Raw genomic sequence first — 22,980 nt, 5'->3', positions numbered from 1 at the left:
TAGAAGAATTAGAGGACTTAAGAAAACTTGACTACAATCTCAAGTATCTAGACCTAGAGGTTTAAGCTATTCTTTGATATTGTGAGTCAGCCAGTTCATAGAAACCTAATAAAACTTGAGATTATTATTGACTTCGATTTTCTAATCAACAAAATGTAAAAAAACTGTCCCTTAGCGTTTAGAAGGTTTCACTACTCTGCAGCTCAGATAGTACGGAGGGTTCCATACCATCGTACAAGAAATAACACTTTTAAATATTTTTTTATTTTCACGACAGCCATTTTGAAATTTTTATTATTTGTTGTTACAGAGGCAAAAGAAAGACACATTTTGTGAAAATTCCAGCTCTCTACCTATTAAAATTCATGAGATACAGCCCACTAACAGACAGACTGTCGGACGGACGGACAGACACCGGACTCTTAGTAAAAGGGCTCCGTTGGCACTTGGCAACCTTCGGGTACGGAACCCTAAAAACAGTGAAAGCACACACGTAACGAAAAATACAGTTAGGTGCTTAAGCACATCTTGTTTTTAATGACACATAGCTTTTGTGTCGGCTGAGGAGTGCGTCTAGATCCTACGGGTAGAAGAAATCTCGTCAAAACATGTTAAAGAGCAAACGCTTCAAACATTTATCTTTGTTTTTTATCTCCAACCCTCATTATTTTTAATTTATCCCATCCTTTTCTTGAAGACCATTAAGAATCTCTAGTTACCACCTGCCTGTGATGATTATACTCAGAGAAGTGGTTTAGGGAAATTTCTATTTTTTAAAAGGTCTCTGTAGGAGATTTGGCATTAGAACTTGATAAATCATAAAAATGTAGTCAACATATTGTATCTAAATAATTCAACAGTAAAGTTGAAATGAAACATGAAAAACGTTTGCTAGTTTATTCCGCGGAATCTAATTTTTAGTGTAGTATGGCGGAATCTTTGCTGTAGTGTATTGAGAAATAAAGTAGTTGCCTATCTAGCTAGGCCACATCAGCTAGGTACTTATTGAAAATCGCAGCACTACTACGTTAGTACTTATAGCTGCTGCAAAAATGGGATAAAAATGGGACAACCGTTTACCTACCTATGAAAAAAAACATTTATTTTTTTCTCCCGACGTAAAAAGAGAGGTGTTTTAAGTTAGACAGCTTCACTTATCTGTGGCATCGTAGAGCTCAAACCAAATGGACCGACTTGAATGCAGTTTTTATTCGAAACCATGTTTAATAGAGATAGTTCTTAACTATGTTTAATGCCAATCTGTTCAGCCATTTGAAGATTGTTATCAGCAACTTTTCTCAGCCGGTGTAACTCAGTCATACATAACATTATTAGGTACCTATATGTTATGGTATGGATTAGCAACCGCCGAGTTTCTTGTTGGTTCTTCTCGGTAGGAACGGCATTGCGAACCAGTGGTAGATTATTTTGACGATTCAAAAGCACTTGTACAAGTTTATTTGAATAAAATTCTATTCTGTTCTATTCTAGTGGATTTGAAATTTGGTAGACGTAATCCTAAGAATACTGGAATAAGGCAACCTCAATGTGATGCTGCAACCAGGACAGTCTGGGGGACTACCCAACTTCACGACAACTTACAACATATACTTTGGTGTCGTGTTTGATTTGGTCGGTTGAGTTGAGGGTGATTTATATTTTTTCACTCGACAATGCCATAATACACTACCTTTTATTTAAAGGTAAAGTACGTAATAACATTCCTATGACTCACTCATTCGGGTTGTAATGTTGCACTGAAATCAATGTAATTTGAATATAGAACATCCCGCACTCGAAGCAAATTCTGTTTTTAAGTTCCTCCTTTCTAAGGAGTTTTTAGTTCATCAACTATTGCTGTCTCGCTTCAACGTATGAGGGTGTCCCTTTCACTCGTCAGAAACACGAACTATACAGTAAAGACTAAAAATTAATGAAAATTCCCTCTAAAACTTATCTGCGAAAAGTTATATTGTGGTGTTTATTGAAATTAATTAATAATTAAATTAATTTATTTAAACTGAAATTAAAATGTCGAGTGGCGACGACGCTAGCAGTAATTTAACTTCGGAAACTATTAATACTCAAAATCTAATAAACGATTCGCTCCCAGATAATTCTTAAGACAGATAGATACAGGTCTATTTAAGCATACGAAGATTTTGATTTCATTGTCACACGATGTGTAAAAAGTAGAGTATTGAACTTAGGGGTATTGTCTTTGTCTTGGGTGCCCCTAAACCCTGCGCCTCACTCAGGATTCTCGATGTAACAGCCTCGTTACGCTCGGGAATTACTCTAAAATCCGTCGTTACGCTTGGGATTTATCCCGGCACCCGCGACGTAAGATATTACACATGTTGAATAATCTACTATTAATTTACACTTGTACTTCTAACATAATATCGCAAGCAGGGCCAGAATAGACTTACCTACCTGATATAATGTGCATGACCTTTAAACTTGCAAGTAGGTATTACGAACTATGTAGTTTTCAACAGCATTTAACTTTATGACGTTGTAACTCGGTCAAAGCATTATAACTACCTTCGGTCAAAAGGAATTATTTGGCTTTACAACAGTTTACCAGCTAAAGTTAGCGCATTTCACCACGTCCTTAGAGATTTTGAGATCAATTGGAGAGGCATGGCTGAAGGACGTATTTCCTGAGCGTGGTATCATAGTTATCTAATGATGGTAAGCACCTTCAAGAGTTTTATTGTCTCACAGAGGAGACCAAAGAATATACTACTCTCTAACGAGAGGGGGAAACTTTTAGTGCAAGAAGTTTTCTTAAGGTTACTAAGGAACTTAAAGTTTTATGTAATTATACTTATGCTAGTGCGTCACCGAGGTGACTTTTTAAAATTAAGTATGGATATATTTTTACCACTTTTACTGTAGATAATGATTATAAGCAACATATTATATCGCACAGCGAGGGTAACAACAGGCTTCACTATCATCCACTATTTTGTATTTTTGTATTTTGTATTTTGTATTGTTGTATTTAATTAGATTATAATAGGGCTGACATGTACTTTTAAATGTATCAAAGCCCTTAAATAAATAAAGAAAAAAAAAAAATCATCCACTATATTATAAGCGACCGAACGGAACTCATGAATATGTATAGGTATGTAAGTATGTATTTTTGTGTATCTATGCATTTTAAAGCATTGAAGGTACTATTTGGCAATGGGCATCGAATATTCGTCGTATTTTTACTCATTTTAATTAAAACTTCGCCAAATAAATGTTTTGTAGCAGCTTTGCGTTTGTATTTACAGTGGACCATTTGTTGATTGCGGTGCGAACAGGCAAAATAAATAAACGCAATCGATAGACGCTGATGTCGATTTGCCTCCAGCGTGCTATTAAATGAAATGGTAGAGTTCGAAAAATCGTTCGTCGTTTGCAATGACTCCTCGGATTTTCTACTTTATTTCAGACTAGCTGATGCCCGCAGCTTCGCCCGCGTGGATTGGTCAGATCCCCTGCAGCATCAGGATTGAGGAGTTGGACTCCAAATTTTTTATGAAACAATGTCGCAAAGTTCCTCTATCGATTAAAAAAGAAATGACGCAAATCGGTTCAGAAATCTCGGAGATTTCGGTGTACATAGGTAGAAAAACACAACTCCCTTTTTGAAAGTCGGTTAAAAAAGAACCCTTTTTTACGCCCTGGTCAATCCTCTACTTGCCTGTGAAAGTCCCGTCAAAATCGGTTCAGCCGTTCCAAAGATTAGCCTTTTCAAACAGACAGACAGACAGACAGACAGACAGACAGACAGACAGACAAACAGACAGACAAAAATTTTAAAAAAGTGTGATTCAGTTATGGTATCGTTCAAATAACCATATGAGCTTAATATGAGGTAGTTATTTCGAAATTACAGACAGACACTCCAATTTTATTTATTAGTAAGTATAGATACAGTTATTATAACTTCCGTTCAAATAGTTTTCATTAAGTATTTAATCCCTACCCGTTACCACTATCTAAGTACATCCTAAAACCTAAACTGCTACAGCTACATAGTTATTCCGTGGACTCCGATCTGGCATTTCGCCAGTAGGTATCTACTGATGACGTCATGTAAATAATGTTAATGCGGATTAGGAAAGTGGGTGGATGAGGAAGGTTGAGGGCCGGAAATGGTGGTGCTTATTACGGAAGTCCAACAGTGGGCATTGGGTGATGAACTGACGAATATGGTCACGATGATACAAAAATTCCTAGGAAAGTTTTTTTTAAATTTTGTATCTAAATATGTACAAGAAATACCTATAAATAATTGTATTTATTTAAAATCTTTGAAAATGTTATTTGAGCTACATTTTTAAATATATGTTAGAGTCTATATTATGTTAGAGTCGTTTGAAAAACCAGAGCAAGCACTACTTAATAACAGTCTCAATAGACCATCAATGTAAATATATATAAATCATAATACATCTGCGGTCAGAAAGAACGATCAAAGTAAGCTAGTGGTACCTATATTTTACACGTAGCTACGATACTTTTGAAAGGTTCACTGGCGAGCCAATTTTGTAGACGACCCTCTACAGGACCGTAACGATTCCTTGTAGTGTCTGTAAGTATTTCGACATCAGACCTAAGCTCCTAAGCTACGTAACGAAGGGCGTGGGACACTGCGCTTTTGATCTCAATCCGTACGATACGTTGTCTTATAAACATGTCAAGGTTTTACTAGGTACCTACTAAAAGCATTTCAAATCTTAGGTTTTTAGGGCTCCGTGCCCACAGAGTGCCAATGAGTGCTATTAGTAAGCTTCCGGCGTCCGTCCATCTATCTGTCAGCGGACTTGTATCTCATGAGCCGTAATAGAAGAGAATTGAAATTTTAACAGAGTACATTTTTATTGCCGCTATAACAACAAATAATAATAATAATAATAATATAAGCGGGCCAACTGGGCCAACTGGTCAAACGCAACCGTCGGAATTTCTCCGCCGCCTGGATCGACTACAAAAAGGCATTCGACTCGGTGCCCCATTCATGGCTCTTAAGGGTCCTTGAGCTGTACAAAGTTGACAGTGCAGTTCGAGACTTCCTTGAGGCATGCATGGGGCAATGGAGCACGATCCTGTGTCTCCATGGTGAGCGGTTGGCGGCTGCCGATGACCGGATAAGGATAGGACGGGGTATCTTCCAGGGTGATTGTCTGAGCCCGCTATGGTTTTGCCTGTCTCTGAACCCACTTAGCACCCTGCTGGAGGGCTCGGGGACAGGCTTTCAGTTTCGGAGAGGAGGTACAAAAGTACCTCACCTTCTGTACATGGATGACCTCAAACTGCTGGCACCCAATGCCACCCGCCTGAGGGAGCTGCTGAACATCACCACTGAGTTCAGCAATTCCATCAGGATGGAGCTTGGACTGGACAAGTGTGCGGTCATACATGTGGAGAGGGGACAGGTTACTCATTCGGCCGAGATTAGTCTCGAGCCATCCAACATTAAGACCCTCTCCGAAGCTGAGTCATACCGGTATCTGGGCATGTCACAATCTCTGGGTGTAAAAGAGGCGGACATGAAAAGGTCTGTTTGCGAGGCCTTTTTTGGCCGTCTGACAAAAATCTGTAAAAGTTATTTGTCAGGCGCCAATAAGGTCCGAGCTTATAACGGCTGGGTTATGCCCGTCCTCATGTACACCTTTGGCGTGCTCAGTTGGACTCAGACCGAACTTGACGCCCTGGACAGAAAAGTCCGCACGAATATGACTCTCTATCGCATGCACCATCCAAAATCGTCTGTGATGAGATTGTATATCCCCCGGAAGTGTGGAGGTCGAGGCGTATTAAGCGTCAAGACCATGCATAACCGGGAGATATCCAATCTCAGAACCTACTTTGAGACGATGAGGGGGTCCCCCATGCATAGAGAGGTCATGGAATGTGATAAAGGACTCACTCCACTATCCTTAGCCAAAACCGAGTGGCAGAAACCGGTGGTACTTAGCACCTCTGACCGGGAGACCGTATGGAAGGAGAAGGAGTTGCACGGACGCTTTTTTAAAGCTCTTAATGAGCCGCACGTAGATAAAAAAGCGTCCGTGCAATGGCTGCGCTTTGGTGACCTCTTCGGGGAAACCGAAGGGTTTGTCTGTGCGATACAAGATCAGGTGGTTAAGACGCGGAACTACCGAAAGTACATTCTGAAGGATGGCACTCACGACATCTGTCGAGCTTGTCGCCATCCCGGCGAGTCACTCAGACATGTGCTTTCGGGATGTTCGGCGCTTGCCAACACTGAGTATCTGCACAGACACAACCAAGCAGCCAAAATCCTTCACCAAGAGCTTGCTCTGAAGTACGGTCTCCTGGATGAGAGGTTGCCGTATTACAGGTACACACCGGTGCCGGTACTCGAGCGCGACGGAGTCCGGCTCTATTGGGACCGGTCCATCATCACAGACAGGACTATTCTAGCGAATAAGCCTGACATTGTGGTGGTGGACCGGGCACAGTCGAGGGTGTTTTTGGTGGACATCACCATTCCATATGACGAGAACCTCGTGAGAGCTGAGACGGAGAAAAAACGCAAGTATCTTGATCTGGCTCACGAGGTTTCCGACATGTGGCATGTGGAGTCCACCGAAATCATCCCAATCGTCATATCTGCAAACGGGTTGATCCCAGTCAGCCTCGCTCACCATCTGAGGCGACTGGGGTTCCGTGGCAGTTCGCTCGCAGCCAGGATGCAAAAAGCGGTCTTGCTAGACTCGGCTAGGATAGTCCGCCGCTTTCTCAACCTGTCGCCCTGACCCCCGGCCGTTTGGTCTCCCCTGCCGGGGCGTAATCCTCCGCCCGGTACAAATATGTATTTATGTAAATGTGTATGTAGGTTTATTTATTTTTATATATGTAAGTATATTATATTATCTTTGGCTTTTATATATATCTATTTTGTAACCGGGCGTGAGAGTAAGTTATATCTATAATAATAATAATAAAAACCTTTTATTCAGCCAAATTTACAAATACAGACAGGTAGGGTGTCGTAGTCCCTGGAGAACCAAGGAGCCGACCAGTGTCCATGCTCCCTGGTCCCCCAAGACCCAGGCACCCACTTCTTAATACTAGCTTAATGTCTATCTTGGCCGAACGGGGCGCTGCCTCAGCTTATTGCTGCAGTCGGTCGACTGCAGCGCTGATTTTCGGGCATGGCCCCCAAGTGAATATCACGGGCCGATCGGGAGCGCGAACATACCGTGCCTCTTTAATATTGACATATGCCAAGTTACTTGGTGCTCTTTTGGTAGTAAATTGTTGTTAAATCTATTGAATATATATCTATTGAATATATCTATTGAATTTATATCTAAAATGTCTACTTAACTATCTATTTTAACTATCTACATATATAATAAAATTATCCACTATCTATTTATAAGTCGCTAGGCGTTGTCCTGTAAAATTTGAAAAAAAAATTAGATGTCCAAAAATGCTGTGTTACCTCTTACAACTGTTTCTGTCTTTCTAGTAAAAATTTTTTTATGGTTTGTTTAAAAGAGTATAACGATTTCGCTAAACGGGCTGGGGGAGGCAAGTCATTCCAAATTTTACAGGCTGCATACTTAAAAGTCCCCTTGAAGGAGGCAGACTTATGGTGTGGCCACGCAATTTTAGGAGCCGACCTTGACATATGTGTACTATTCTCACGAGCCCATTTTATCCTTGAGCGTAAGTAGCTAGGTTTACCCGTGGACATGACACCGAAGAGTAAGGTGGCCAAGTGAAGTTTGCGTCGAGCCTCCATTTTTAACATGTTGGCGTCGTTCAAATGCGGGCTCACATGAGAGCGGGGCGCGATCGAGAAGCAGTAGCGGGCGCAAGCATTCTGGACCCTTTGAATAAGTTTATCTGACCTACAGAGCAGGCATGGTCCATATGCAGCATCTGCATAATTTAATTTAGACAGTATAAGGGTCTCGCACAGACGAATTCTAACGTCAAAGCTAAGATAAGGACGCATTTTGTACAGAAGTTTTAATCGATAAAGACAATGTTTAACTACCATCCTGACATGGCGTTCGAAATGCAAATGTGCATCAAATATCACGCCCAAGTTACGAGCCTCCAAAACTCTTTCTACAGCGTCGCCTCTTATTCTAATATGTGGATTTAGAGCTTCAACTTGACTAATTTTGTGTTTGGTTCCTAATATCATCAGTTTCGTTTTTCCAGGATTGAGATTAAGTGAGTTTGTCTCTGACCAGCTTGCTATATTTTCTAAATCATGACAGATATTTGCCACTGCCTCTGCCGTATCCTGAGGTCGGAATGAGTAATATAGTTGAACATCATCCGCGTAAAAGTGATATTTGCAGTGAGTGATACAACGGACCATGTCTGCTGTGTACAACGCAAATAGGATTGGGCTTAGAATCGATCCTTGCGGCACACCTCTGAGGACGGGTAAAGTCGAGGAGACTAACTGCTTACCATCGTTCTGATTTATGTGAACATATTGCATTCGGTTATCAAAGTAGCTGCTGAACCATTTTATAGCGCTGTTTGAAAAACCGTAATAGGACAGTTTGGATAGAAGGAGTGATGTATCTATGGAGTCAAATGCCCTGGAAAAATCAAGTAATACTAGCATTGTAACCATGCCTTGGTCTTGAGCTGTAAGAATGTTGTCAATTACATCTATAATAGCTGTGGTTGTGCTGTGATTTTTACGAAAACCCGACTGCAACATAGGTAAGATACTGTTCTCCTCCAGGTATTTTGTAATCTGACTACAGACCACTTTTTCAAGGATTTTGGATAGACATGGAAGGATGCTAATTGGTCTAAGATCTTTGAGAGATGTGGGGTTATCAGTTTTCGGAAGAGGCTTTACTATAGCAATTTTCCAAGAGTTAGGAAAGGTGGACGATAAAATTGATTTATTTATTATATTAGTTAAGCACCTAAGGCTCTCTGGAAAAGTCATCATATTTAACATTTCTAGTGATATTTGATCCGCTCCGATGGCGTTTGATTTGAGCTCTTTAACGATTTTAATAATTTCACCTTCACTGGTTGTGTTAAGATTAAATGTATTTGGCCCGAAGCTGTGGAATTCGTAGTACGTGTAAGTAGACATTGTAGCAGTACTATTTGAAGGGATGTCAAGGAAGTGTCTGTTTATAAGCTCGGGATTACAAAGAGAGGTCGGAATTTCTTGGTCTTTCTTTTTATCAGCTAAGATTTTTTTTAGGTTTTTCCACATTAGATTAGGATTTTTTACGTTCTTATTAATGTAATATTTATAATATGCGCGTTTTTCAGCTTCCATAGCTTCATATACTAATTTTTTTAAATCTTTGTAGTAGATTTTATGCGCCTCCTTCCTAGTTACTTTATATCGCTTTTGGCTTTCGTTTCTTAATTTTATCATAGTTTTTATAGTATAAGTTAACCACGGGCAGTACTCATCTTTTATAAGAACTTTTTTGGGCGGGGCATGAAGGTCAAATATGTTTATTATAGAGGTGTTGAACGCGGAAACCATACTATCCACATCCCTCATCTCATTTATGTCCGCCCAGCGTATGTTGTAGAGATCTTTATCGAAATTTTTGATGTCTATATCTTTTATTGGTCTTATTGTTATCCAACGAGGGGGTATTTTTTCTTTTTTCAGATTTAATGTTACAGAGACTATAGCATGATTTCCTAGGTCCTGGATGTGATTTACTGACGTCTCGCGTATTTTTGCATCAGTACATATAAGGTCAATAAGGGTCTCGCTATGGTCAGTAAAATGTGTGGGCTCCGTCACACACTGGGTTAGGTTTACGCTATAGATAAAATCGTTAAATAGTTTACTCTTGTTATCCACCTGATTAATCAAATTAATATTAAAATCTCCCAGCAACACCATGTAGTCGCAGCCTGAGAAGCTTGTGATAGATTGGGTAAGTGCATCTAAAAACAAATTTATATCCTGCCAGGGGGGTCTATACGCTGTGCCAATAATAAGCCGTTTTCCATTTACCTTTGTTTCCAGCCACATCTGTTCTACTGAATGGAGGTTAGGGTGTTCACATATTTTTACTCTAAGACCTTTTTTTATATAGAAACCCACCCCACCTCCCCGCCCCCTACGCACATCGGTTGGACGTGGTTTGTGACGCAGCCTGTAGCCCGGCACCACAGGCGCGAGGCCGTCTTCCCCTTCGCGAATCCAGGTTTCATTTATTGCCATTAAATCTACAGATATTTCGGTCATTGCTTCAAGAAATTCTTCATGTCTAGTCCCTAGAGAGCCGGCGTTAAAGAGTCCTAATTTAAAAAATTTTAACTTACTTATCTTTTTTATAATATTTTAAAGTAGATAAATAAATAATATTTAAAAATTTGTTGTTCAAGTCGTTATGCCGGCGTGTACATTTTAGGTAGCAAAGTAATAGTATTAAGTGAATATACTGTAAGATACGAGTATATATATGACATACGTAGGCACAATATATATAGGGATCTTTTCTTACACTGACATGACATACGTAGGCGTAATATATTATAGTATAGAGAACTTTTCGGATAGTTAAGTACTGTGCTGTAGGATCGCACCGTGAAATCGTGTCTGAGGCAGCCACCCGTCCCGCCTGAGTTCTAGCTTGAAGTATGTTCGTAGAAATATTCTGTTCGAGTACATTAAGTAGTGCGCTTATGAAGTTAAACGAAGACAAAACGGATTTAATATTTTTAACACAAGCTTTGCTACAATATTCATGTTTGGTTTCCGCGATAGTACAAAATACAAAAATGTTTATATAAGGATTAGAATTTAAAAATAAGATTATTGCTAGCAACACTACTTTACCCAACTTGAACCTCGCCAAAAACCCGATCCACGTCTGTTTCCGACTTTATTTGGTGCGCCGGCTTGCCTTCTCCTTGGCGCGCGTATATTTTGCCGCGCTTGGTCCACGTGTATCTCCACTGCAAGCGTTTTGCCGTCTCCCGAACCAAATAGAAGAGTTGTTTATTTTTCTTAGTTAGCCTCTCGTTTACATAAAATCGTCTGGCGGGCAGGTCGAACCCTAATCCTTCTGTAGTGATGCCACGACGCGTGCGTGCGCTGCGCAGGAAACTCTCGCGCAGGTTCGGTCGCGCCAGACGCACCACGACACGACGACCTCTGGTACCGCCCTCCATTTGTGAACTACTATCGTTTTTCTTGCCAACTCTTTCCGCAAAGATAATGTCCTTCTCATCCAGGTCGACTCCTAGTTTAGCCGCCACGACCATAATTGTATGGTGAGGATTTTCTCCGTTGACTTCCGGGAGGTTTGTGATCTCAATATCTCCCTGAAGAAGGTCCTGGTCCCGGGCATTCAAGTCCTCTCTCAGCTGTGCGACTGTCTCTTCCAGCTTATCAACTTCCGCGCATCGACTGGACGAAACCTTGACTTCCTTCTCAAGGTTTATCAGTCTGCTATCGAATTCGTCCATACGTTGGTTGCAGACAGCAATAGCACCCCGCACGTCGCACAGCTCCGCACAAAAATCCTGTATTTCCGTCCTCAATTGTCGGATCTCCTCACGGAAGAGGCGTAACTCGAGGCTCAGGTCCGATGATTGACTGGTGTCTAGAGCGGATTCGCTGATGATATCCTTTTCCACAATCTCTGACTTTTCCGCGGGAGAGCCTTCGCTCTCTGTGTTGGATGGTTCGGCGCCCTTCACAGGGGTGTTAACGTTCCCTACTTTCGGCTTCTTAGCTATACATTCCGGACACTTCCACTGTTTAGGGGATCGCCCAGTTTCCGGTATTCCGACACACGCCCTATGGTACAAGCCTGGACATAATGTACAGGTAGCGGCCCCTGTTGGTGACAAGAAGCGTCCGCAAGCACTGCACTTCACCATCTTGAGATCTATATTGATCGGTACCTCATAGATATGCTCGTAGTATATACGTTTTCCGCTAGGTGGCAGTGGGCACGTAATTCATTAAGTTTTTACTAGATGGCGCCTGTGCAGCTTAGTTAGCAGGTCGTCTCTTGCGGTGTTCCAACACCGACAAAATATTATAGTATGAAGGTAGGATTAAGAAACTTCGTGCTGCACAGCAAATAATTTTGGACTTTACGCACCTTTCCCAGCGGAATTCGTCAATTCTTACAGCTTTCTCTGACTCACTGCAGCCTTTCGCTCCACTTGAAATGGTTCTTAACGGTCAAACACCCAGATTTTAATTAAAATGACATAAAATGTGGACGAGACGTAACCGCCCCGACCGCGTCCGTGACGTCACTCTAAATAACGTAAAACCAAGATGGTGAATTTCGAAATGGCCGCCATGCAAATCATGAAAATTCAAAAAGTACAATATAGTATCTTGTAAGATGGTATGGGATGGTTCGTGTGCGAGTCTGACTCACACTTGACGGGTTTTTAGTCGTATTAAAAATAAAACGAATGAGAACCTCCTTTTTTGGTAGTAGGTTAAAAAGAGAAAATGTTGATTGGAAAGGAGAATATTAAAAGTAATAGAGCCGATTGCATTATTAGCAATTGATTCAGCAGTAGGTCCGGTCCATAGATAACAGTTTACACAACCAATAAAGGCGATTAAATCGTTAGCATAATAAGAGGTCTATTACGTACTTTAGGAATATCTTAGGCCTTCTGTGTAAACATAATATCGAAGGCAATATACTTACATCTTGGAAAGTAATAAGCCCATTTGTTTTTATTAGATGCCTTTGTTGTCTTGCAGGTACATAATAAAGAGTAGGTACATATTTAAAGACTGCTGAAGTCGATTGCTGTAGTAGTTTACAGTGTATGTAATTATGTATATAAAACTACTGAATTTCTGTTTTAATGGATTAGGTGTACCTATGTACCATTAATAAAAATCATGCGATTTTTTTTGGTGGATACCCGATATTCCTTCTCATCGTGAAAATAAATTTTCCCTCTACCAAGCTGCGAACCAAATTGAAATATTGCATGACTCATAATTTATTTTCGAGGTGTAAGAAAGTCTCTTGGGACTTCGCAGCTGGAAAAGCTATTTGTATTGCGATAGGTGATAGGTAGGTAACAGGTACTACCATATTATCTACTTGATAATAATCGACCGAGCGAAGGGTGTCTCTGGGTCTACTTCAGTGAAATTGCACTTGTCTGTCCGCCCATCTTTCAGAGCCTTAGGTATTACTTCTGAATTACTGAACGTAATTATTTCTTCAAACATAATATATTGATGGCTTTCAGCAGAATATTGCATTAAAAATATCTTTATTTCAGGGAGGCTCTCATAAGAAATGGAGGGCTTAGATTGAATTCGACGGCATATGCCAAAATACGGCTACATATTAGAAACTGAAACTTGTATATAATTGCAGTTGTATCTTGTACTTGAACAACAAAAACTAAACTTAGATAAATATTACAAAGAATCGAAAATATTTAGTTTCTAATGGGATCATTATTTTAACATAACTTCACAATAATGTTAATTGATGGCGCTGTTAACATTATTGTTACGCATTATTGCAAAATTCAACCATCTCCAATAACTCTTTAGCTCTTTTTGCGTCTAATGTTAAAAGTTAACTATTACAATTTACACATAGTTAAAACCATAGCGAAAAAATTGTAAGTCTATGGTTAAAACTGTCATGATATGGGAATTCTGGGATACCGGAGGTCTCAGTTCGGGGCGAACCATTAGTATGACCTATGTAGCTAAGTGTAAAAATAAGTAAATAATATTTTTTTATTTGACGTATTTTATTTGCACAGCCGATTTATTCTATACGTATGTATGTAGAAAGCTGATATTATTTTTAAAAACGCACGCTGGTTGCGAAGGCTGTCTCAATTTTTAGCATTACAACTTCCAAAGTTGGGAAAATATAAGTAGCTGAAATATAAAAGAACAAAATGAACAGCCAAATATAGAATATTAAATTGAAAGTAATTTGTCTCGGCTGCTTATCAGCATTAAGTAAGGGGATAATGTGATATGAGGAAAGTATACGAGCGTCCGCGTTCGTACGCAAGATGAAAATAAGGCCGTTAACCGACGAACCAATTACGCACGCCCATCCTCGGTATTGACGTAACGATCCTCCGTAGCCATTGTGGCGGATTTACTTTAGGGTTCTCACTACCAATTTTAGTTTTATAGCACATCGACGTGACAAAAGTTTTATAAAACTAAAAGGTTTATAAACTTTTACAACAGAACAAGATAAAGTTGAAAACTAAAACCCGACTGCGATCGTTTTAATAAACGCTGAAATTTTATAGAAAAATTGTTTTTTTTTTTTTACCGCTTGGTATATATTAATGTTGTAGTAGATTTATATTTATGAACTCATCTTCTCTTTCATTTGACATCCCACTTAATACAAAAGCAAAAAAAATAATTTCGAAACCTCTGCTTTTTTGATGTAACATCCGTTAGGTAATTTTTTTCGTAAAAAATATAGCCTATATCACCCGGGCCTTTACAACGAATCAATTGACACCTCATTCATCAAAATCGGCCCTGTAGCTTAGGCGCTACGGTGGAACACACAGAATATGGATAGAAACATACATATTAAGTATATTCATACAGTATTCCCTTCCTATTGGCTTTGCCGCAGTCGGGTAAAAAAATTATAACTGCCTTGAATCCGCCTTAATATGTCTATTTGATTCTTATGTTTTCCACCGATGTTTATGAAACATATAGATACATACTCGTTTTTAAGGATTGAGTGATTAATAATTTGCGTATATGTGTCTGTCTGTTGCGTTATTTTGGCGCGATTTCGTGCCACATGGTAGACGATATTATTATTACAGTATTAGTTGTATCAGACGATTCCGACATAATGACTGCAACTGCCGACCTCAGATGCGGACGCCTTTACAACCCATCCACTTTAACAAAAAGTAGAGAGTTAGCTTAGATCCCAGGGATGGACAAAGGCTTCTAACTAATATTACTACTTACGTAATACTTTGTATCCCCAAAAATCAAAAAGTTCCCACGGGATTTGTAAAAACCTAAATCCACGTAATCAAACTTGCGGGCATCACCCGGTTCATTTTCATATAGATTTTGAAAATTCAGGCCCGGAGAAATAAATACTTCTTTGGTTGTTTCCATAAATTGGTGGAGAACGTGTGCAGTCTAAAGTGATTTGAGTGTAAAGTTTACCCGCTAAATTGTCTCAGGGCGCTGAAAGTTATGTAAGCTAATTAGGTAACCGGCCAATCTTGTTATCGTGCTTGACAGCGGCAAAGGGAATAGTTTTCAGTAGATTATTGTAGTTGTGTTTTAGTTTAACGTAGTATAAGTTTTCACAATTCTCTTGTTTTAATGAAACGACTTAGTTAAAATACAAACACTTTAAGCTCCATTCGTATATCGACCTCTAAATTTCAAACAGTAAGATCGTAACTAGATCGTTATCGTAAAAATTGTTCTCAATATAGAAAGGGCATTTCAAACCAGCAGTGGTGGTGGTATATTCTCTTGAAGATTTAAAAGCACTTACTAAACATTTATTTATATAATAAAAGCGTTCTGTTTCTATTATACTAGATGTACTTAATATTTCAAATGGGAAAGTGTGTTTGTCTGTCTGCTAGCTTTCAAGGCCCATCCGTTTTTAAAATTGACCTTGACGAGATTTTTAAAATCTAAATCCACAACAAACAAGTCCCGGTTACATTACAAATATTTGATACGGAGATAGCTTGCATCCCAAAGACGCACGGATAAAGTGTACTTATCCCGTTTTTTTCCCACTGGATTTTTCAAGAATCGAAACTTACGCGGATGAAGTCGGGGGTCTCATCTAATAACAAATAATCATATTAATGACAACAGTATATAATAACAAAGAAAATATTATTAAAATACCTACTCCATCACAAGTTTTCCTAAGTTACCTACGTTAAAAGCGTTACACACAGTAGCCATGTTTTGGTAGAAGCGAAACTGATGTAGGTACCTAGATTTCGCACCCCCTCGTAGTACATAATATTTCAGACTCCCAAGTTGTTTTATGTAAGCAGCTATGCTGAGGCCAACCACGATTTACGAAGCATCCACGTACAATAAATCTTTGTAAAGATAACAAGCCACAGACTACAGTTAATTTATTATAATACTCTCCAAACAAATTTTCTTCCCTGGATACGGATAAATAAATAAATATGGAAATTTCTGCCATAAAATTCCGCTCTATTTATCGCGTCTAGCTACAGTAATGAGCTTGATATTTACTTATATTTTGGACGGTAAGTTATTCAGCATAGTTTAGGTTTTATACCAAAAATCTGCGTCTCTAACGGATATAGAATAAATACTTCTTAGTCTTGCATTAATTCATACTTTTCCGAATCAACGGTTGGCATTTTTAACCCCCGACCAAAAAAGAGGGGTGTTATAAGTTTGACGTGTGTATCTGTGTATCTGTCTGTGGCATCGTAGCGCCTAAACGAATGAACCGATTTTAATTTAGTTTTTTTTGTTTGAAAGGTGGCTTGATCGAGAGAGTTCTTAGCTATAATCTAAAAAAATTGGTTCAGCCGTTTAAGAGTTATCAGCTCTTTTCTAGTTTTCTTGTAGAAAAGAAGGTTACATAACCGTTAGGTTCATAATATTATGTCAATAGACAAATGTCAAGCTGTCAAGATGGACGTTGCCTAAATACATAATTATTTATTTTGAAAATGATGTTTTGGAAAACTCAAATACTTTGGATCGTCGGGGGTGTTATAAATTTTTAATTTACACTTGTATACAATAATTCTTCAGCAGTCTAGTGTGTACATAAGGGCCTAGAAAATGTAATAATTATGCATGTGTTATCGATAAAGTGTGTAAAACAGTTAGAGTGTAGATTAACTAGTTAATCTACAGATTTCCAAAACAATAAGATAAATACAATAATGTCTTGTGATAGGACACATGAATGATTTATTAAAGTTTAGCCATGATTTGGAATAGTTCAGTAAATATCGATATGAAGACGCCCGTAGGGCCTTTGCACACCGCGTTTTTTAAACGCTCCGTTGACGCGCGTTTTAGAAACGTGCGTCGACGGTGCGCTTTTATCCTACAGAGCAGTTTGTTGTCGTTTGTATCGATACACACGTGCGTTAGCATCGCGTTTGTATCGATTCAAACGCGCGACACCGGCGCGTCTGTATCGCTACACACGCGCGTCTGTATCGATTCAAACGCGTGTAGAATTTATACAGGTGTGCAAAGGTCTACAGGCTGAGTCTGACTTGCGTGCGTATCGCGACTATAGCGCTACAAACGCGCGTCAACGGCGCGTTTGGAAAACGTGGTGTGCAAAGGCTCTAAGGTTTCTTCAAAGGCCTACCCACCTACCTCAATACCTACATCAATTTAAGAAAACATTAGGTAACACACTTCTACACCCACCTACTCGTACTTAGGTCGACCCTTTCGAAAATTTCTTGCTTAAAAGGCGTATCGAGTTCGTAGTGGAAATAAAACTACAATAATAGGACAACCAATATCTTTGATGTAACCTCATCCTGTGAAGAAAACAGACGGTCTCGTATTGATTCTGGGAAATATAGGCGAAAGCATTCATTCTCCGTCGTTTACTCTATATATACTTACCCACTTAGTGTCGAATGTCTGTCTATATAGTGTCTTACTGCACATAGAGCCGTGATAGCCTAAAGGTTACTCCTATTCCGGAGGTGTCGGGGGCTCGATCCCTCTAACTTTTCGAAGTTATGCGTTATAAGCAATATATCAAATGATTTAACGGTAAAGGAAAACATTGTGAGGAAATCTGCATGCTTGGGAATCACACTAATATTATAAAGGCGAAAGTTTGTATGTGTGTGTGTGTGTGTGTGTGTGTATGTTTGTTACTCCTTCATGCAAAAACTACTGGACAGATTGGGCTGAAATTTAGAATGGAGATAGATTATACTCTGGATTAGCACATAGGCTACTTTTTATCCCGGAACATAAAGAAGTTCCCACGGGATTGTTAAAAAACTACATCCACGCGAACGAAGTCGCGGGCATCAGCTAGTTCTCTATAACGTTCTCAAAGGTACCTATGTGAAGTCTGCTTATGCCCTATCCGCACTGGGCCCGGGTGACTATGGCTTAAAGTCTCTTTCTGAGAGGAGGCCCGTGTTCAGTAGTGAGCCGGCATTGAATTGCTAACGATGATTATGATTATGAAAGAAGAAAAAAGAAGAAAAGCAATTCAAATTGTTTGTCGATTACGTTGAGCTTCTAGTACCGTTATAAGCACATTACTATTCTGCTTGAGCACGGGGTTAGATATCACGAGAGCATGAGAATACCTGACATCGTTCTCAAAGCTTATTATCCTCGCGACAAAGCGCGACACGCGTACTATAACTTTATAATGCGCTTTTAATATCGGAATAATATTACTGCCTTGAAGCTGAATCATACATACAGTACCTACATAAAATCTGTAGCTAGGTGTCTTAATGTAATGAATTTTATTCTTTCTATAGAAACATCTTTATATTTTCACCATTTGTTTGTAATCTCCAGAAAGACTTGGATAGGTTCGAAATTATTCATAGGTTGCTCTGAGTATTACGATTTTTTCACTTGAGTGTTGGTATTAGTAAAGCGAAACCAAGCACAAAATAAAATTTTATTACCGCAGCTTTCCCCTTGAGATTCAACCTGTCCGTGGCTCGTTAATGGCTTTGGATGATCCTTCGTCACCGCCGTAAGTGCTCTAAAGCTCACGAATTCCTATACCTAACTATAAATGTAAGCATCCAATAAGTAAGTAAGTATTTCTTAGCATAAAATTCTGATGGAATATTGTTCTATACAATGCCAGAGTTTAATATTATGTTATCTTTAACTAGCTGTTGCCAGCGATTTCGTTCTCGTGGATATAGATTTTAAAAATCCCGTGAGAACTCATTGATTTTCCGGGATAACAAGTAGCCTATGTGTTAATCCAGGGTATAATCTATCTCCATTACAAACAGCCATATCCGTCCAGTAGTTTTTGCGTGAAAGAGTAACAAGCATCCATACATATGTACAAACTTTTGCGTAGGATTACTTATCATGGAATAGAATTTAGACGATCCTGATCACGCGTTCACACTCGTTGAAGGCGACATAATAATATTGTGATTTGTGTTGTGAACAACGCGTTATCATACTATCAACGCTACAAAGTTTTGTGCCGGTACTACTAATGGCTCGGCTACATTTTGATCGCTGCGTATTTGTGGCACGTCTGAAATGTAATATAAAACATTATATTTTCGCTAATTAAATAGGTTACATAAAAATATGATAACAGAAGCGTATTTGCTCGGCGTGACCTGATTAAATTACACCCTATTATTATAATATTTCGAAATAAAAGCGAGAATACAATTTAGCTTTTCCCCAGCCGGTTAACTTAACAACCGCGAGGTAATACTGAAATTGAGGCTTTAGAAATTCAACTCGTCGGCAACCGGTGACCCCGCCGTACAAACGAAGGAAGCACAACTATCGACCAAATCCCTGTAATTACACGTCACGCACACAAACTCAACATAAATTCTACGAAACTGGCCACTTAACACCTTCCGATACGCATTTGACACAACGTAGTGATTATATTTTTTTGTTTGACACTTCAATGAAATAATTTAATTTTAAATCGTATCGTAATCGTGCTGTGCAAATTACACAACTTCAAATTGAAGTCTAGGGTTGTCAGAAAATAAATGGGGTAATTTTGCCTAAAAATGAGGAATTTTTTTTTCATTATATTTAGACAAATTTATATTTTATTTTTGATGACAATCATAATAAAAGTAAATAGACAAGTGTTCTGGGAGCGAAGAGGACTGTTTTGTTAATTAAAAGATAAATTTAAATTGATTGAACAAAACTTATAACGGACGCTATACGGATAGCTAGAATATTTATCTTTATTTAGATATATTTTTTTAAGGTCATAAATGTCAGAAAACACAAGACAAATAAAATATGAACCCATTTTGAATAAATAACTTTGAATTTGGCTTAGAGAAAAAAAAAACCGCTACCCAAGAGCCGCTTTGTGTAATTTGGTAAGAGATCTACGATATAAGGATGTAAACTTGCCCGGTGTATAACACCAAAAGTAGTGAATAGTCTACTAACCCTGCGAGCTACGCTAAACAAAATCGCCAACTGGTACATACTTGGATTATTATTAAATATTTTTAGTGAATATATTGTGTTTTTATATTTGACTTTTCAACTTTTTAATTTTTAACTGTCAGGATACGATTATATAGTATATATGGTGATGGGCACCCTGTTAAGCAGAGATTTTCAATAGGGCCAGAGGCCCTATACTGTAAAATTCAAAGTTATGTAAAAACAGAGTAGGTAAATTTTAATACGTTGCAATCTATTATTATTATTTTTATCATCGAAAATCCATTGATTTGTAACTGTCATAATAAAGACTAATCTAATGAGATCTCATTTATTAATAATAATCATCGTGAAAGGGAAAAATAGGGAAAAATAGGAAAATAGGCAAATTTTCATATGTGAATGGTATCATTCCATAACGCACACATACTCATCAACTGACAGTTAGCCCTGCTTCATTTGACTTTTCGGAGCATACCATCCTGAGTATTTATTCATCCAAGCTCGTCGGAACCGAATTTCGAGCTGCCAGTGCTGTACGCCCTTCACATTTCAGTTTCATTCAATTTCTTTATTAACTTTCCTTTTACTACATGGTTATTTATTTTGTTGCGAAACGAATGGTTTTATTTGTACCTATAGTACGCGACAGGTTAGGATGGCAATCGGAAAATGAGGCCGGGGGACGGCCCGTACACCCGCACGTCACCTGCGCTCACCCGCAGTGGGTTAGCGCGGGATGAAACGTAAGGTACTTTCTATGAGATACTGTTTATGAATGAGAACTTGAATAAAATCCGTTGTGTAATTTACGAGATTCTCGCTTTCAAAGAGAAAATCAATTTCTTCGATTCCTTGGCACCTCAATGTTATCTTATTTTTCCCTTTTCTAAAACACTATAAAACTAATTCGCAATCTGTATCTGTTTTTGTATTTGCTTATATACCTACTAGACTTCTAAAGTCTAAGAAATATATGGAACTAAATTTATGTATGTAAATGTATGTATGTATGTACTTGGCTGCTATTGTTTTATTCCTAACTGATCCCAGGAGCCTTGTGACATCTGAGGTAAGTATCATAAATTACCTCTGGGAACAAGCATCGCCGTATGAGACGATGCTCGGATGGCTTTCTCCTGTCCACCAAAAATGGGAACGTACACTTAGCTTAGGTTTAGTTGGTCTTATTTAAAATATAAAATAAGTAAACCAATTATTTATATATTTCACCTCTTTATTTATATTTTGTGCATTTAAGTCAAAATCTCTACGTGGGTATATAGAGGGATGTGTTCTATAAACTTAGGCTCACTATTTGGCTACTAAATAATATGACCTCAGTGACAGTTCTTTTCAACAGCAGAATTGGCTGTTTGCCGATGCCCTTAGTTACCATCGAGATGCTCGATGGTAACTAAGGGCATCCAATACTGCTAGACGCTCAAGCGATAGAAGTCTTCAAACCAAAACAAAATTCTTAAGACAAATGAATAAAGCCTGTCTTTGTATTTAACATCGATACAAAGAGTCGTTATACTGTTATAAGTACTTATAACTTATTTGGGATACGCGGTTTCCGAATTAATTAGTAGCGACCGAGTTATGATCTCGGTCCCCTGACTTCGAGTTTCTCGTAGCAGTAACTTCGGGATAGAAGAAAGACAACATGCCACGCAGCCCATGTTTTAATCACAACTCTGTCACCAAACATTATCAATAATATTAATTACATCTCATTGAATTCTCATGAATAGTTTAATATATAATATTTATAACATATCATAACATGTAATCATTGTAAGGTCTCCACGATACAGGTTCCCTAGTGTGGAGGCCAAAGGCAAAATGACTGTAAAACTTCTTTGTCAATAAAAATTTATTTATTAACATAACGTTTAATAAATACAATCCATCAATCCAACCCATCCAATCCATCGAATACAATTTAAATATATAAAATACAAATATTTCTACCTAGGTATGTCCGCTAGAGAATTTGAAACTAGAAGTTTCATATTAAAATGTAAAGGTTCTATTTTAACGTTTTTTATTAAAATGTAAAAACATGCCATGAAAAGGAAATCAGAGCTTGCATATTTAAACTTAACTGAGAAACATAAATGAGCTTCTTCTTGAAAGAATAAAGAACAACACAACTTGATCAACGAGGTGCAAAAGTGTTCCATAAAAAGTTAGTGGTAGACTATTCATTGAAAAAATACCTTTTATTAAAAGCGCAATATTCCCCTTTTTCTTAACAATGAAAGTAAACATAATACACTTAGTAGAAGTAGAATTAGCTTTTTTTAAATCTTAAAACAATATAATTTTAAAACTTTTTCAATAGAGCTTGAAGTTTCACAATCAAAGTTTTTAAATAGCTTGAAGTAATTATTCGCCTTTCTTGACTTAACAAAAACCGCGAATAGACGAGTAGTCAAGTACTTAAGATAAAACTGTTAGGCAGATATTATTACTAGAGATTACATGCATGTTTTTAGTATAGATACGGTCTATTTCTAGAACAGCCAGCATTACCCCGATAAATGGACCAATCTGGTGTATGTTATCGACTTTTTGTCATTCAATTTTGCGCTAGACCTACTTTTTTAGGGTTCCTTACCTCAAAAGTAAGAACGGAATCCTTATCTAGATCTATCATCTGCTGCATTGTCACTTGCCGCCAGATGAGATCGCTGTTAAGGAATTAATTGTGTCGGAATAAAAAATAAATAAACTTTATAGCTAGGTGCTTACTAATTAATTAAAACGAGCAATTCTTCCTAACGAGCCCTGAAATC

General features: G+C 38.4%; 1 protein-coding gene across 1 annotated transcript; it reads right to left on the bottom strand.

Annotated features, from left to right (window-relative positions):
• Positions 1–10,836: 10,836 nt before the first annotated feature.
• LOC123866739 lies at positions 10,837–11,889 on the bottom strand. The gene has a single exon (XM_045908419.1). The coding sequence runs from the start codon at positions 11,887–11,889 to the stop codon at positions 10,837–10,839; it is 1,053 nt and encodes a 350-aa protein (XP_045764375.1).
• Between the last annotated feature and the right edge of the window lie 11,091 nt (positions 11,890–22,980).

The sequence above is a fragment of the Maniola jurtina genome, chromosome 7 (assembly GCF_905333055.1).
Source record: "Maniola jurtina chromosome 7, ilManJurt1.1, whole genome shotgun sequence".
NCBI classification, from domain to species: Eukaryota; Metazoa; Arthropoda; class Insecta; order Lepidoptera; family Nymphalidae; genus Maniola; species Maniola jurtina.
This window is presented reverse-complemented; position numbering and strand designations above follow the sequence as displayed.

Bases quoted from the DNA above. Each gene is read 5' to 3' on its own strand.
- LOC123866739 (XM_045908419.1), bottom strand. From the start codon at position 11,889: ATGGTGAAGTGCAGTGCTTGCGGACGCTTCTTGTCACCAACAGGGGCC.